This window comes from Tubulanus polymorphus, chromosome 3 (genome assembly GCF_964204645.1).
Source record: "Tubulanus polymorphus chromosome 3, tnTubPoly1.2, whole genome shotgun sequence".
NCBI classification, from domain to species: Eukaryota; Metazoa; Nemertea; class Palaeonemertea; order Tubulaniformes; family Tubulanidae; genus Tubulanus; species Tubulanus polymorphus.
In genome coordinates, this window is record NC_134027.1 from 3,233,827 (window position 1) to 3,247,873 (window position 14,047).

At 36.5% G+C, this 14,047-nt stretch overlaps 2 protein-coding genes across 3 annotated transcripts; one reads left to right on the forward strand and one right to left on the reverse strand.

Annotated features, from left to right (window-relative positions):
• Positions 1-226: 226 nt before the first annotated feature.
• On the reverse strand, positions 227-2,310 carry LOC141901661 (uracil-DNA glycosylase-like). The gene is made up of 6 exons (XM_074789056.1): positions 2,222-2,310; positions 1,699-1,968; positions 1,464-1,614; positions 1,104-1,235; positions 837-1,015; positions 227-741 (listed from the first exon to the last, which is right to left on the reverse strand). Exons 1-6 carry the CDS (start codon positions 2,297-2,299, stop codon positions 598-600), a joined length of 954 nt encoding a protein of 317 aa, XP_074645157.1. The 5' UTR covers positions 2,300-2,310; the 3' UTR covers positions 227-597.
• A 198-nt stretch (positions 2,311-2,508) lies between these two features.
• On the forward strand, positions 2,509-9,242 carry LOC141901653 (GATOR1 complex protein NPRL2-like). 2 transcript variants are annotated; one of them, XM_074789030.1, is made up of 12 exons: positions 2,509-2,666; positions 2,982-3,174; positions 3,255-3,346; positions 3,452-3,620; positions 3,712-3,820; positions 4,198-4,334; positions 4,482-4,579; positions 5,388-5,424; positions 5,513-5,606; positions 5,843-5,960; positions 7,782-7,936; positions 8,295-9,242. In XM_074789030.1, exons 2-12 carry the CDS (start codon positions 3,094-3,096, stop codon positions 8,360-8,362), a joined length of 1,158 nt encoding a protein of 385 aa, XP_074645131.1. In that variant the 5' UTR covers positions 2,509-2,666; positions 2,982-3,093; the 3' UTR covers positions 8,363-9,242. The 2 variants fall into 2 exon arrangements, with proteins under 2 accessions (XP_074645131.1, XP_074645132.1); XM_074789031.1 differs by having other exon boundaries at positions 2,509-3,174.
• The last annotated feature ends 4,805 nt before the right edge of the window (positions 9,243-14,047 follow it).

Below are 14,047 nucleotides of genomic sequence, written 5' to 3' on the forward strand. Positions count from 1 at the left end.
AGCACGCATTCATGGATTATCTCATAAACAATCGAACTATACTCGTATATATTTAACAACTTAATCAAATGTTTATTGCTGTATTCTTTTGTATTTACACAATTAATGCTTAATGGACATATCATATTTATGTACATGTTTGCTAAGTATCGGTAATATAAAAATAAATGCTTTTTCAAATAAAAATCAAGTTCAAAATGGTAGACTAGATTACATAGACCTAAGTATCAAGCCGATCAAAAAATTGGAAACTAGCGAATATATGATGACATTATATGCATTTCCCTCAATAGTCATACAAGTACAGTAGACTCTGCTTGCCTTGGATCTCGGACCAATAAATTCTCTCCGAAATATACAAATTCCGGTGTAATCAGAGAAGGCTTGGGTCATTATCACACAAATTGGTCAATGTATTTAGAAAATTTGTCATATATTGTCTGGCAGGCAGGTGATAATCCGAGGCAATTGACTCCAGGGTAAACAGTCTACTGTATGATGTAAAATCTATGTACAGTTATCGGGTGGATCTTAAAACGTAGAATCTTGCGATCAAAAAGTTCCTTCATGCACTTACAACTGAATTGCTGGTATCTTTTAGGGCAGATTGTTCCAGTTTATCGGTTCTTTTTTCATTTCAGCGAGAAACTCATTGGTCTTCGAGAAATGTTTACATCCAAAATATCCACGATGCGCTGACAGAGGCGAAGGATGAACACCGGTTAATATGTGGTGTTTTTTCTAAAAATTAAAAATAAAAGAAATAATCTATGAATTCAATGGGCGGTATTTTGACGTCTAAATACGCCTAACAGAAGAAATCTTAATGTAATTACCTTGTTTATAATAGCACCTTTCTTTTGCGCGTATGATCCCCACAGTATGAACACAAGTCCTGTACAGCTATTACTCAAATACTTAATAACAGCATCGGTGAACTGCTCCCAGCCTTTATCTTTGTGAGAATTGGCATTTGCTGCTTTGACGGTTAAAACAGCGTTTAACAATAACACTCCTTGAAAATAGAAATTATAGAAATGGTATTAAAATCAATTTGAAAATCAACAAAGCTAAAATTATCACTGTCTATTCATGTAACTTGCCTTGCCTAGCCCACCCAGTAAGATCTCCATGATTTGGAATCTCGAAATCAGCGATATCATTCTTCAGTTCCTTGAATATATTAATCAAACTTGGCGGAGCGGAAACACCTTTCTGAACACTAAAACACAAACCTGAAAAAATTTTCATCGAAATGCAATTTAAGTTTGTGGAGTTCTAGAGAGGAGCTGTGTTAACCTGGTGATAAGTTAACATGAAGAATGATACTAGTTAAGGTTAATTTTATCAAAAGCACTTGTAGTGAAGGCTATGAATAAAATCTAGTTAACGTACTAAGTACAACCAAGTTACTACTGTCAAATACTTGCAATGAATACATTGGCAATGAGTTTACAACTAACCGTGTGCTTGATGTGGTCCATGATATGGATCCTGTCCGAGTATAACGACCTTGACATCGTTAATGTCACTCATCTGTGTCCATGAAAACACTTGGTTAATCGGAGGATAGACAGTAACTTTCTGTCTTTCTCCTTGAACAAATGAACTTAACTGAAAGCAGAGAATATTTATTGTTTAGAATAATGATATCTTTGACGCGGCTCTGTGTTACGTCAATAGATTTGAAATCCTTACTCTTAGGAAGTATGGTTTGGAAAATTCCTTTTCAAGAGCACTGAACCACGATGGGCCTATGTTATCAACTAAACCATTGGTTTTCTTCTTGCACATAGTGATTGCAGCTGAAAGTCGATTTTGATCAATTCGCTGTTTTTGCTCCGGGGAAAGAGAGATGGGTCCACAATTCTCATCACCACTAACATGGTCTGCAGCCTTCCCTTCAGGGGTTGTTGCAGATTTCGATTTGTCTTCATTTCTTTTCTTGTTCTTAGGAGTTTCAATATTCTATAGAAAATACAATTTTATACAATATTTAAAACACATATGACTTACGTCAATAAATGGTAAGTCATAACATCAATCTCTGAGCCATTGTTTGTTGCAGGGTTTCCTGGGAATCATTTAAAAGGTGACTTCTTAATCAAAAGTGCTAATAAAAAGCCTTGCAAAGCCGTGTAGCGCATCCACAACAACAGCAACGGGAGCCTATTTTTAAAATATCACTGTGACTTTTTGCACCAATTATATCAATTATCACCTCAGTAGATGAAAGGCTACGCTTAGCGCTCCGTAAAGGAGAAAAGAAAGTCGAAATCTTCGATTGACCACTCATCATATCTATCGACACTGTCAAGAAACCGGAAATACATGTGGAACTTCCCGCGCGAACCAGCCTTTCCTGGTCGGAGAATTGAATTGGTCGGAGTAGTCCGTAGTGCGTACCGGACACTGCGCGTGCATGGCACCGTAGAAATTGATATAGCTGTTACTATATATTTTAATTTGTGTTCGGTCACGATCTGATCCAAATCCCTGTATACTTCCGGGTTTCTGGTTTCTTGTTGTAATCGTTCATTATTGTATTTTACAGAAAAATCCTAAATTCGTTATACATGTATATACCCTTCCCTTAGATTCACCCAGTCCTGGCAGTGGTTGTCTCTGTAGAGATCTCCGTCGCTCTCAATCATGACCTAAGCTAGGTAACCAAGCAAGGGGAGCAGACACTCACTCAAGCCAGGTTCTTAATCTTGGTGAACCCGGCTTTACTGCCTTAGCCTAGGTTGCGTGATCTGTGTACAAAATACAAGTTGATTATTATTCCAAAATAACCCTATAGGCCTACTATAGTGTGAAATATTAAAAAAATCATTGACAGTGACGTTGGTTTTGACTGGAGCACTGAGGTGCTGGTCATTAAATTAAAGAACCCTCGCTCGGCCTTACACACTTTTGGTACTTGCTGTGATCGTGCATTCATTATGCGACATTTTTATCAGTTTTTGATTTCCATGTAGCATAAACCCTGGCGCCTGGTGTTCAACTTCTACAGAACTGTGTTAGTAGTAGAGTTCATAGTCACAAAAGTGCGAATGAATCCTGGACCTAGATCTAAAGAGTTGATTGCGAATGATGAAAATGATGGACAAAATAAAGTGTATTTTATTCAGTGAGTTTCATCCGGTAGCTGGTCCTAAGATCGCGTATCAGGTTAGATATCATCAATGAACTATTAGCAATAGGCTTTCCGTGTGTAAGATGTATCTGTTATTTGTGTATGATTCATTCAGGTACCAGAGGATTATATCAGTAAAGAACAGTTTGACGCTGTACATGTTTACATTATAACAAAGCCGGAATTGAAGGATAGAATAATAACAATGTGAGTTTAAATTCAAGTGAGCCAGTGATTAACGCGATTAAAGAGTGTTTCACCAATGGTCATTTATACCATCAATGTGATGTGGTTGTTGATTTTTCTTTCTAGTAATGCTCTGGGCCATAAAATTATTGGTTTTCCAGTATGCATAGATAATCCTAAATATGCAAGGAATGCTCTGATATTCAATCTATGTTTTGTACTGGATGCGAATGCAAAGACTGTTTGCTATGAATCATTGGTGAAGAAGCTTGGTGGATACCTGACAGCGCTAGAGGTATAGCTGAAATTTGTCTCACTCCAAAACTGCTTCCTCTTAGAATGAGATATCCTGATTTTCATAAAATCACATAATCACTCTAATGTAGATGGAGACTGGCTTTCTTTCAAATGAAAAATCAAAAGAAACGCTTCCAGGAATTTTAAAACAAGTTAAAACGGAACTTAATGAATACGGATGTAGTTCTATTCAAATAAGTGAGTTTGATAATACGTGAAATTAGGTTTTTCTATAAAAATCCAAAACCTTTGAAATTATCTGACAGAACTAGCTATGAAATAATTCGCAATGTTTTGCAAGTAACATTTTTACTGACAATATTATTGTCAGTAAAAGTGTTACGTCCTTGAACATGCAAAATCCTTGATATCTCGTTGAGACGACCTCCTAAATTCATTGAAACATCTGATCAATTCTTTTAATGCAAAATAGTTGTATATTAATTCAGTCGGAAAATTCAATGTCTTAGAAATAAAACAGCTGCTGTGTCTTTATATAAATAATCAATGAATACTGGATGAATCTACTCTGGGTGAAGCCAATTGTATCACTACATGATCTTGGCTTTTTACAGATGAATCAAACATTGTTTACTTGAAAGTTGTCCCAGAAAATAAGTCGCCAGATGAGGTACCCCTGCACGAGGTGCCAATATTTACTGTAGATAGGTCAATAATCGTCCCCAGTCAGTGGGATCTTACAACTCAGCAGGTATCTTGTATTCAATAAATTCTCTGATATTTAAAAACTCGTAGATACAACTAATCTCAAAATCTCAATATTATGAAAACACTTGCATCGTTCATATAGTAATGTCTGAAATTTAATGTCTGAATGTTTTTTTTTTGTGAATAACAGATATTACCGTTCATCGATGGTTTCAATCACTTGTCCAGAATAGCAGCTGAGGCCGACATGGAAATCAATATCGTGAAAGCATGTATCAGAAATCTACTGTAAGTTTAGTAGATAATCATTTAGATTTTGTTTGACTTTTGATTAAGAAAACTGTTTGTACATGTACATAGTATTGATTTCTGCAAACCTAACATAAAGTAAAATGCATTTGTGAAAGTGTGAACTGAATAAATATCTTTCCAGATGAATTTCAAATCTAATAATTCTTGAGTGACTTAAACGGTTTATTTATAAAATACTAGAATATTTCGGGTGGTTTCTTCCACCCGTCTAGTCTAAAATCCTATGTCAAATAAATACACAGTTATTAAGTAAGATACGTCGAATCACTAGTGTACTAGGACTAGAGTACTGACGTATTTTGAAAGGAGTTCATTATGAAATGAATTATTTCAAAATCTAGAATTTGCTTCAACAAATATCATTCCCATGTTCTAAGTTCAATTAAAAAATCTGTTTGTGTAGACCTCTTCCTAAGATCTCATTTCCCTTTTAATAATTTCGTTGATGTAAATGATCCTGACTGCCCCCACTGCGATGAAATCCAATCGACTTAACATTTCCCTTTTCAGTGTCAAGAACCTGCCCTTCAGCTACAACTATTTCCAAACAATCTCTCAGAAAGACCTATACATGTAGTTGAATCCACTTTGATTTGTACTCCCTCTGATTCCCTAGTCCTCATAACCTAACTATGCAGTGATTTGTATCTTATTTTAGACTAAGGAAGGGTGGTAGGAACCACCGAAATATTTCTAGTATTTTTAAATGAACCTTCAACAATTCTGAGATTTTACATTTATTGTTCCATCACGGATATTGTGATCCGCTGATTCATCTTTGCAGATACTACGATGTTATTAAGTTGATATCAATATTCCAGGTATGAGTGTCCACTTTACTTGCAGTCAATCATTGTGACAATAAATGGTGGTATTTTTTTGTATTCATTGCCCGTTTAATAATTGTAGTATTCAAATCAATATGCAGCAACGCCACATTTACATAAACTCACCGAAGACAAACAAATGCAACTGGAATGCATTAAGTTTGTTGCTAAGCAAGGTACGAAAAACTCATAAGTAATAACCAGCACTTAATCATGAAGCGGTAAATGAATTTCGTGACCTTTCGTTGATTTAAAGAACAGATTATTTGATTCGCTTGATCAATGACAAGTACACGTGTTACTTGAGCGGATAGCCTCGAGTAGTGAAATTGAACAATTTCGAAAAAAGCCTGACACACGCTTTAGACAGCAAATATGATAATATGATGAATATTTGTATATGTATTTTCAGGAAGAATTTTACCAGGGTTTCATGATGTATTTATGTTGTATTGCGGTCTTATTCCGGGTACAACTGTCAGGGACTTGTGTTCAAGATGTAATCCACACAGCCTCAGAGTTGATGAAAGGTATATATATATTATTACAACTCGATTTAAGATTTGTAAGATGTGACTTCAATGTCCTATGGTATTACACTGATGATATGATAATATGATACGTGCATCTTACCATCTTATCAATTTTCTGCGCCGAACATCAGATCCGATTTCCGTGTAGATTTGAAATGTAGAAGCTAAAGGTTAATGGCAGATTCTGTCGTATTATCTTCTGAACCATTCAACATAAATGCTTGGTTAAATAATTCTTCAGATATTTCATTGTTGACATAAGTAGATAGCTGATATGTGCATTAAAAACCTTCTAAATGTTGACGAAGAATTCAAAAGTTTTATAATGACAAAGTTTCCAAGACTTTGTGATCCTTTGAAAATATGAAGGATAGATTTTGATGCCACGCGATGTGTAAAGCAAGGCCCCCGGGCGTATTTCACTAATCCTTTTTTCAAATAAATCCAGTGTATACTTAACAGCAGATGGATGGTACATCGGAGTTCAGCCATCTCTATCACAAGTATCCATCGGGTTTTTATCATAAAACTAGAAATATTTTATAACAAATCAAATAAAGGGTCATTTTACTGGTCATTCTATTGCTTTGTCATTGTATCCGAATGCAAGTTTAAATTGATGAAAATACAATTGATATAAGGTTAAGGTTTGTACCGTCACCGGGTTAATTCTAGAGCGAGTTTTAAAGAATGATTTAAAGATGATGATAACACATTGCTGGTGAAAGTTTATTGAATATATGATTATAATAGTGAATACATTTTGAAAATTAGATGCAAAAAGGGGGGAATGGATGAGTGAAATTTCTCAAAGGAAAGTTAACGTTTTATGTATTGAGAGATGATTGAAATAAGTTTATCGTAAGGGTAAAAAACTGTTGCGGAGATTAACGTAGTTCAAGATAGCATATTTTGTTCTATTGTTACTGCACGGACGTCTTGTTTCAAAGGTTATCTTTATCTATTCTTCCAGTACGAGTCAAACGTTTTTTGAGTCGAGACAATAATTTTCCCACCTTCGCCGGATCGTATATGTGATACAGGTGTCACAGCCCACGAAGGTTTAGATTAAGCGGGAATCAAAATGTCAGAGGTTTCAGATGAATGCATGAATTATGACCTGCTCCAAGTCGCCATCACACGGATCAGACCCGAGTCAAATTTAGCCGCTAAATTAGTGTGGTTTTTTCGGATTAATCGTGTCCATCTCGAAGTGTGCTTCCTAAAACCTTCGTGAAATCTCAGCCAGATTCATTTTGATCCTAAGATTGGGATTAACTTTGTTATTTATTTGATTATTTGATTGGTAGATTCGCGTTCCTTCCGAACCCACACCTGCCAGGAGCGACACAGGGTCTTTGATTTTGAAATCGGAAATCGAAATACAGATATATTTATGTGATTGGCGGTAGAATTTACAATTGGAAATTTCGGTTTCGGTTCATTCAAACAATCTTTCAACCCGATTGAACCGGCAAGCGACTGATGTCTCTTTGTTGGCTGCCTAATTTAAGGTTGAAGATTTTTATATTTTTGGTCTATATGAAACGAACATCGAAAGTCCGAAAGATTAATGTAATTTATTCTCGTGTATATGTTGATGTAGAAGTCCTCTCATTCATTATAAAAGCACCTTTTATATCATCAAGCTAGATATCCCCCCTTATATCATCAAGCTAGATATTCCCCGATCGCGTTGAGGTCACTTCTACGTTCCATTTTGCAGTGAAATGAAACTAACACTTCACTTAACCTTATATACGATGCCATTTTGTTACTGAAAAAGCCAAGTTTACTCGTTTATATTCTATTTCGTAGGAAGCTGATACAGTTTGGTTTGATAAAAAACGTCATTCGTCGACTGCATAAATACCCGATAAAGCTGCCGAATGAATCGGGTTCGAGTAGACTGCGTAATCTATACCGGTGGTTTAATGGTATTCACAGTGTTGATGAGATATGCTGTGAAACGGGTTAGCAAAATATCAAAACTATTTTCAATCATGATATTGATAGATTTAATTATTATGATTTAATCGTCACAATACTTTCCCAATTAACCGATGATTCCTGTAATGTTTATCGTCAAAGTCTCCGAATCTCTGGTATCTCTCGTTTGTATTTCAATTTCTAGCCATCTGAAAATGGCATTTCTTCAAGATTTGATGGATGACAAAATTGATGATACGCCTTTCCTTTTTGATTCAGCTGATTCAATATTTCCAAACAACAGTTCAGAAAAAATATTATAATATACATGCGTAGGATGTAAAAGAGAACTGAAACCTAACAGAAGATTTTAACGACGTATTTTCTTTCAATTTTATTTAGGTCTCAGTTTTCAGGAACTGGATGATAAAATCGAAAGTGATCCAAGTATAGTGGTTTGTCTAAAGTGAAATATCGGAACTCGCAATTCCTTGGATATTCTCTATGAACATTCTCTAAATCGCGATGTTTCAATTGCGAGATATTGAGGACTAATCGGTAAAAAGTGGTCCACAATTTCATAGGGCAAAACGAATATCAGATGTAGAACAGGAGCTACCCGGGACTACATAACCTTGTGTTTTGCATTGTCAGTTGCAATTGCTGCGCATGATTTATTTCAAACGAACTCAGTGGGAAACTAATGGCGTACCGAAACTCCGAATAAAGATTCTGACAATTTTTCAATGATGGCCTCATGTTTTTTTTTGCAAATTTCCTTCTCGGTTTATCATTGATAAAGCATATGCGAGGTGTGGATTTAATATAACGTGGAACCTCGTTACAACCAGCTTCAAGGACAAGAAAATAATATCCTAGGTTTGTAATGAACCGATGAATCGTTATACCAGAGGTCGTTTTAACGAGGTTTCACTGTACATGTATATACACAACGTGAAATTGATCTGTATCTTACTGACCATTTACTGTCACATTTCAATTGATGCCTTTTGGACATTGTGTTTGAATATCGGCATAGTTAAACAAAATGTAACAAATACGTTTATGAAAAACACTTCTAAAAGGATTTTATTATACAGACGAATATGCTGTAAGTGTTAGTGGACGGACTGGAAGAAAGTCCAAAATTACGCTCCAGGGAGTGCTGCAATAGCGATTAACATGTAAATCTTTCATCGATGGCTGGTAAAAGGAAACAATCTTAGTGCAGAACGGAAAAAGTGGCGTCATCGGTACAGCTCTCGTTTTCCTCATGCAAAATGTCAAACACATGTCATTTCTAAGAAATCCTAACAATGGGAGCATGAGAGTACACGTTCGAATTGTCTTCCCGGTTCAAACATTTTTGGTTAAGTTATAATAGATGCGCCAATATTCCCATGATTCATTGTAGAACACACTTACAGATGTAGCGCCACAATGATGCAGTCCTTCGGCAGGGATTCGAACCTGATGGCATCGGGATTGCCACGGTACGAATCCCTGCTATCAGGTTCGAATCCCTGCCGTAGGAGGATGCAATGATGCGTACGTTATTACTTTGATCAATTAGAATAAACGCGCAAAAAAATCCATTCTTGTTTATTTCCGTCGAAATTCGCATTTCACATCTGTTCCGCACGAGAGACAACTTTGATGATACTTCAGACTATTACGAACATTGATAAGCAAAACTTCATTGAATTAATGACAGATCCTCAAACTGATCTGCAAGTTTTAGATTGTTTAATGAAACTGTTAATCTATGATCAAGTGGACGGACGGATATAATCTTCACCGCAATAAATTTGATGTCGACGGATTATATTCTTACACGACTATAAGAAACCTCGGCTTCCAATGATCGAATCTCAGGTTCTATACCAATAAGTGATATGGTGGCAGTTGGATTTCAGTTAGCGAACGTAGAATATTACGTGGCGTGGGTGGTGTATAGTACCGCGTTAGGTGACAACTACTCGGTCAACAGTTTGTGTAAGGTGCTGTTGGAAGCTGTGTGCCAAACTATGGACATCTATAGGTTTCGAGCTGATCATTAAATTCCAGAGACGTTTGGATGATTGTTTCCCCTAAAGGTAAGTAATTTGATGGCTAGAAACGTTTTTAAGATTTCGATATGATCTGCTTTTATCAAAATTAACTTAAATTTTCAGATTTTAATTAGGTTTTAATTACAACTTAAAAATAATCTTAAATACAGATTTACGACTTTTTAGATTTATAGAATATACTTAGACGTGTTTTTTTATACATAAAGGGAAATATTACACTCTTGAAAATCGACAAATTATATAGAAATATTTATTGATGCGAATCGAGTGTTGTTTGGATTGATCAATTTTGTAGTTATGAATGTTGTATGGCAACTTGATACGATCGACGGCCTCGATGTTGGACGAGACACGGGCGTTTTTGGCCCGGAACAACGTTTCACGGGGGCCAAATGGGCCAAGGTATCTGGTTTGGGCCGGGCCAGATTTTTCACGGGACAAATTATTGCGTGTGAATTGCTACCCGAGTTTCCGGATGTGACTCACTTCGCTTTGTTTAAACATTATTTAGTACCGAGTGAGGGGTATGCGTGTGAACGCGCACGGGCCAAATTTGACTAGGGCCTGATCCGGGCCAGTTTTGCCCGGGCCACATCGTCTCCGTGTGATTGCGCTTATTTTCTCATCTCTTTGCTATTTGGACCCTTTCATAATGATACAATTGAAAAGAACTTCCATCATTTCCATTGTTAATATCGAAAATGCAAATGCAAATGTCAACTTATGTATCGTAATTTGAGAGATATTTTAACTTTTAAATGTTTTCATCGTCGCCGTCAGATAACTACGTTAAAATCAGTGTCAATACTCCACCCACGACGAATAGACTTCCCTCGGCAAAATATCGATGCAAACAAACGTAGTAACCGAACTAATCCTGACGAAAAATAGTCTCTCAGCAAATACAAAGACGTTCTGACGAATAATGTATATCTAGTTAGCGACGTTTGTGTACCGGAGTTTTTACGGCAATTTTATCTGTTATGAAGAATGCATCTATTTCAACGTAGGATAGTATATAAAACAAAGCATAAAATAACAGTATATCGCAGTGTTTTATGACGAGATTATTCTTTCTTATTTGTTAGAATCTGTGCGCTGTGTTTGTTTGTCTCATAAACTGATTTTACCAGTTGCATTTGCCAGACGAAGTGATGATATGGGCGTCATAAAAAGTTTGCTCTGCGTTATTGAATTGATTTGTTAGTGTGAAGAGTTTGAATTGTTAATGGGTTTCTGCTCATAACGCGGATGAGGAGTTCCGTGTTTCATGTTTCATTTGATTACTTTTGAGATTCTTTTGCGATATCAATGTCAATTTTGGCAATTGATGATGGGATAGAAAGGTATTAATCTGTATTGCGTAGGAGCGGTTCAAATCAAAATAGACTAACATAAAACTTCTCAAAATCAAGCTCATTTTCATTACTGTTCTTTTTCGTGAGGATGAATTATTGCTACCAAAAAACACAACAAACCATTTGCCAAACCTACCTAATTAGGACTTGTTGACTACTTGACTACTATGTTGAACTTTGGAAATTTGGAGAAACCCGGTAGCGTCGTCAGGAACAAGATTTTCGTCGTGCGTATTAACATTGTTGGTTGATTATTATGTCTTACTATTCAACTTGTTGACGACTGTTTACTAAATCAAATTATGAAAACCCTCAAGTTTTCCGACTATTTTCATCATCATGAGACATGCGCCTAAACTTCGTTAAGAGACGACATGCGCCGGTCCCAGTTGGCGTATTTCTATGGCTGCACACCCATGCCTCTAGATAAATTCTCTTGTTTTGGTACGATGTAATTCAGTATGCCTATTTTCTGCTGAGTCACCTTAAATCAGTTGCCAGTTTTTATGTTCAGCTATACGTATATATATATATGTTTTCAATGAAAATGAAAACTCATCTTTCTCGGAAATTCAATTGTTTTTCAAACAGATCGTTATTAATTGCCGTAAAGTAAATACAATTAATCGTTTTATCTTGTTTATTTGCATGATTTAGTTTTTTAGGTTTTTCACAAACGACTGAAAGTCATTAGTTTTATTTTACTAATGCTCTCCATAGAAATAGTTTTATAAATCGCACTTGAGCGTCGCGTGAGATTGACGTAAAGTAACGACCTGATTTCGATACTTCAGGACTAGATAGTCACCAACCGACAGTGATTTTCTCAGAATAATGGTTCTATTTTCCCTGCGCGCCTGAAATGCGTATTCTGTTTCATATTTGTGCAAAAATCGTAAACCGTTTCGTCTGAGTTGACGCGATTGTTCGAATTAATGAGCGTGTTTAAGAGCGCACACGTAGGCGTATCAGTGAATATCTCGGTTGTCCCTGGAGTCAAGCGATCGCTTGCTCTCGTTTCACATGAGATAGTTTCTTCGTTTTTACCTGGCGTCTGAACTAACTCCATTATCATTGACGGTCACGCTTTGCTATAGCGGATAAATCGTAAAGGCCCGAGTTAACGACGCCGATTACCAACCAATCAACAGATCCGAACCGGAAGGTTGACTTAATAACCACTTTTTATGAGAAAATTGTTTGACATTTTTGGCCATAAACGTCCATCTGAACGCTATTTTCCTTCGACCTGAGTGCTGACATTAAGTCCCCTTTTTATCGCCAAGTAATTGTTCTCGAGAATATATTAAGGTACAGATTATTTGTGATTGATCATCTAGAACAACAGCGATTGAAGTTACACGCATTTCCATTGAATAATCAACCCTAATTCTTTTCTGGATCTCTTCGCTACTGACATCATTTATCATCAGAATCGAAACATAAATAAATCGGGGATGATTTATTCAATATCAAATATATCTGTGTAGTATTTCGACGGAAATGGAATTTCTTATCAACTCATCATTTGTTATTTTCCCCGATTGCAGACAAAGCCAATTGACGGCTTCCATATTTGTTTTTCATTTTACTAATGCTCCCAATATTTATTTCAGCAGAAACCCGACAAGTCGAAAAAACCTCCGACAGAGAGTATTTATATACTGGATAAGTGAGAACAAGACATTGTTAGAGTAAATCTCGTCTCTTTCCGCACGAATCACGGTATTATTAACAAGTTTCGGAGAAACTCTTTCCAAGTATTCCGTGCGATGACGCGCGCCTACATGCAATGAAACATATCGCAGAACAAATGAATCTAAATGAAAGAATCTCAACTAAATGACAACACCTCTTCGTTGAACCATTTCGTCAATGATTAGTTCCGTATTCCGTATGCATTTAGCAACTAGTTGATTATTACGATCATTGCATTGAATTAATTATTTGCTGCGGTACGGTAATGACTGTTGCACATTACTGTTCTTACTCTCCAGGACCGCTATGTATCCAAGCAGCGGTGTCGTTACTAAAATGACGTCGACGGCGATTCTACTTTTATTCATACTTTGCGTGTCGCCTGTGCCAGGATTTCCCGTCGCGAACGAAGAATTAACTTTTCTTGTCACTAAACTCAAACATTCCAAGGAAAAGCATATGCGACATGCTTTGGTATCTCTGAAGAACTATGCTAGATTCCAACGAAATCCAACAGGCCATTTTAACGTATTCTTAGAAGGAAATCACGCCGATTGGCTCAAGAGCAAAAAGGGTCAACGACTATTCAATGCAATTAGTTCGTTTAGAAGTCTCGATTCCTTTTCTGAACGTAAAGCAGCGCTATCGGCGATTCACAGGGAACTAGACATACTTAATGGTTACTGCAAACCTCGACAAACGTCAAATGTACACATTCGGTCGCAAAAACATACCAGTATTCCGTGGAATATATCACCTTCTTTTTCATGGACACCCAAACATTCGAAATCAACACATCACCTCCCGAATTCCGGTTATAACAGAGATTATATCAACATCGATGGAGCACATCATCACAAGCCTGATCCAGGAAAAATAGACTTCACTAGTCGTCATATATTTATACCGGATAATTTCGAAGACCCGCAGATTATTGGAAAACCGAGATTTCACGAGCCCATTGATTTCGGAAGTAAAGTCGTCGAAGTCCCACATAATGATGATGAAATAAAGGGGGATACAAGTC

Excerpts from the sequence above, each read along its gene's own strand:
- LOC141901661 (XM_074789056.1), bottom strand. The coding sequence starts at position 2,299 with ATGATGAGTGGTCAATCGAAGATTTCGACTTTCTTTTCTCCTTTACGG. Across the intron at positions 1,016-1,103 it reads TACTGGGTGGGCTAGGCAAG|GAGTGTTATTGTTAAACGCT; the intron begins GCAAGTTACATG and ends TCTATTTTCAAG. Across the intron at positions 742-836 it reads AAGGTGCTATTATAAACAAG|AAAAAACACCACATATTAAC; the intron begins GTAATTACATTA and ends TTTAATTTTTAG.
- LOC141901653 (XM_074789031.1), top strand. The coding sequence starts at position 3,094 with ATGATGAAAATGATGGACAAAATAAAGTGTATTTTATTCAGTGAGTTT. Across the intron at positions 3,621-3,711 it reads GATACCTGACAGCGCTAGAG|ATGGAGACTGGCTTTCTTTC; the intron begins GTATAGCTGAAA and ends ACTCTAATGTAG. Across the intron at positions 5,961-7,781 it reads AGCCTCAGAGTTGATGAAAG|GAAGCTGATACAGTTTGGTT; the intron begins GTATATATATAT and ends TCTATTTCGTAG.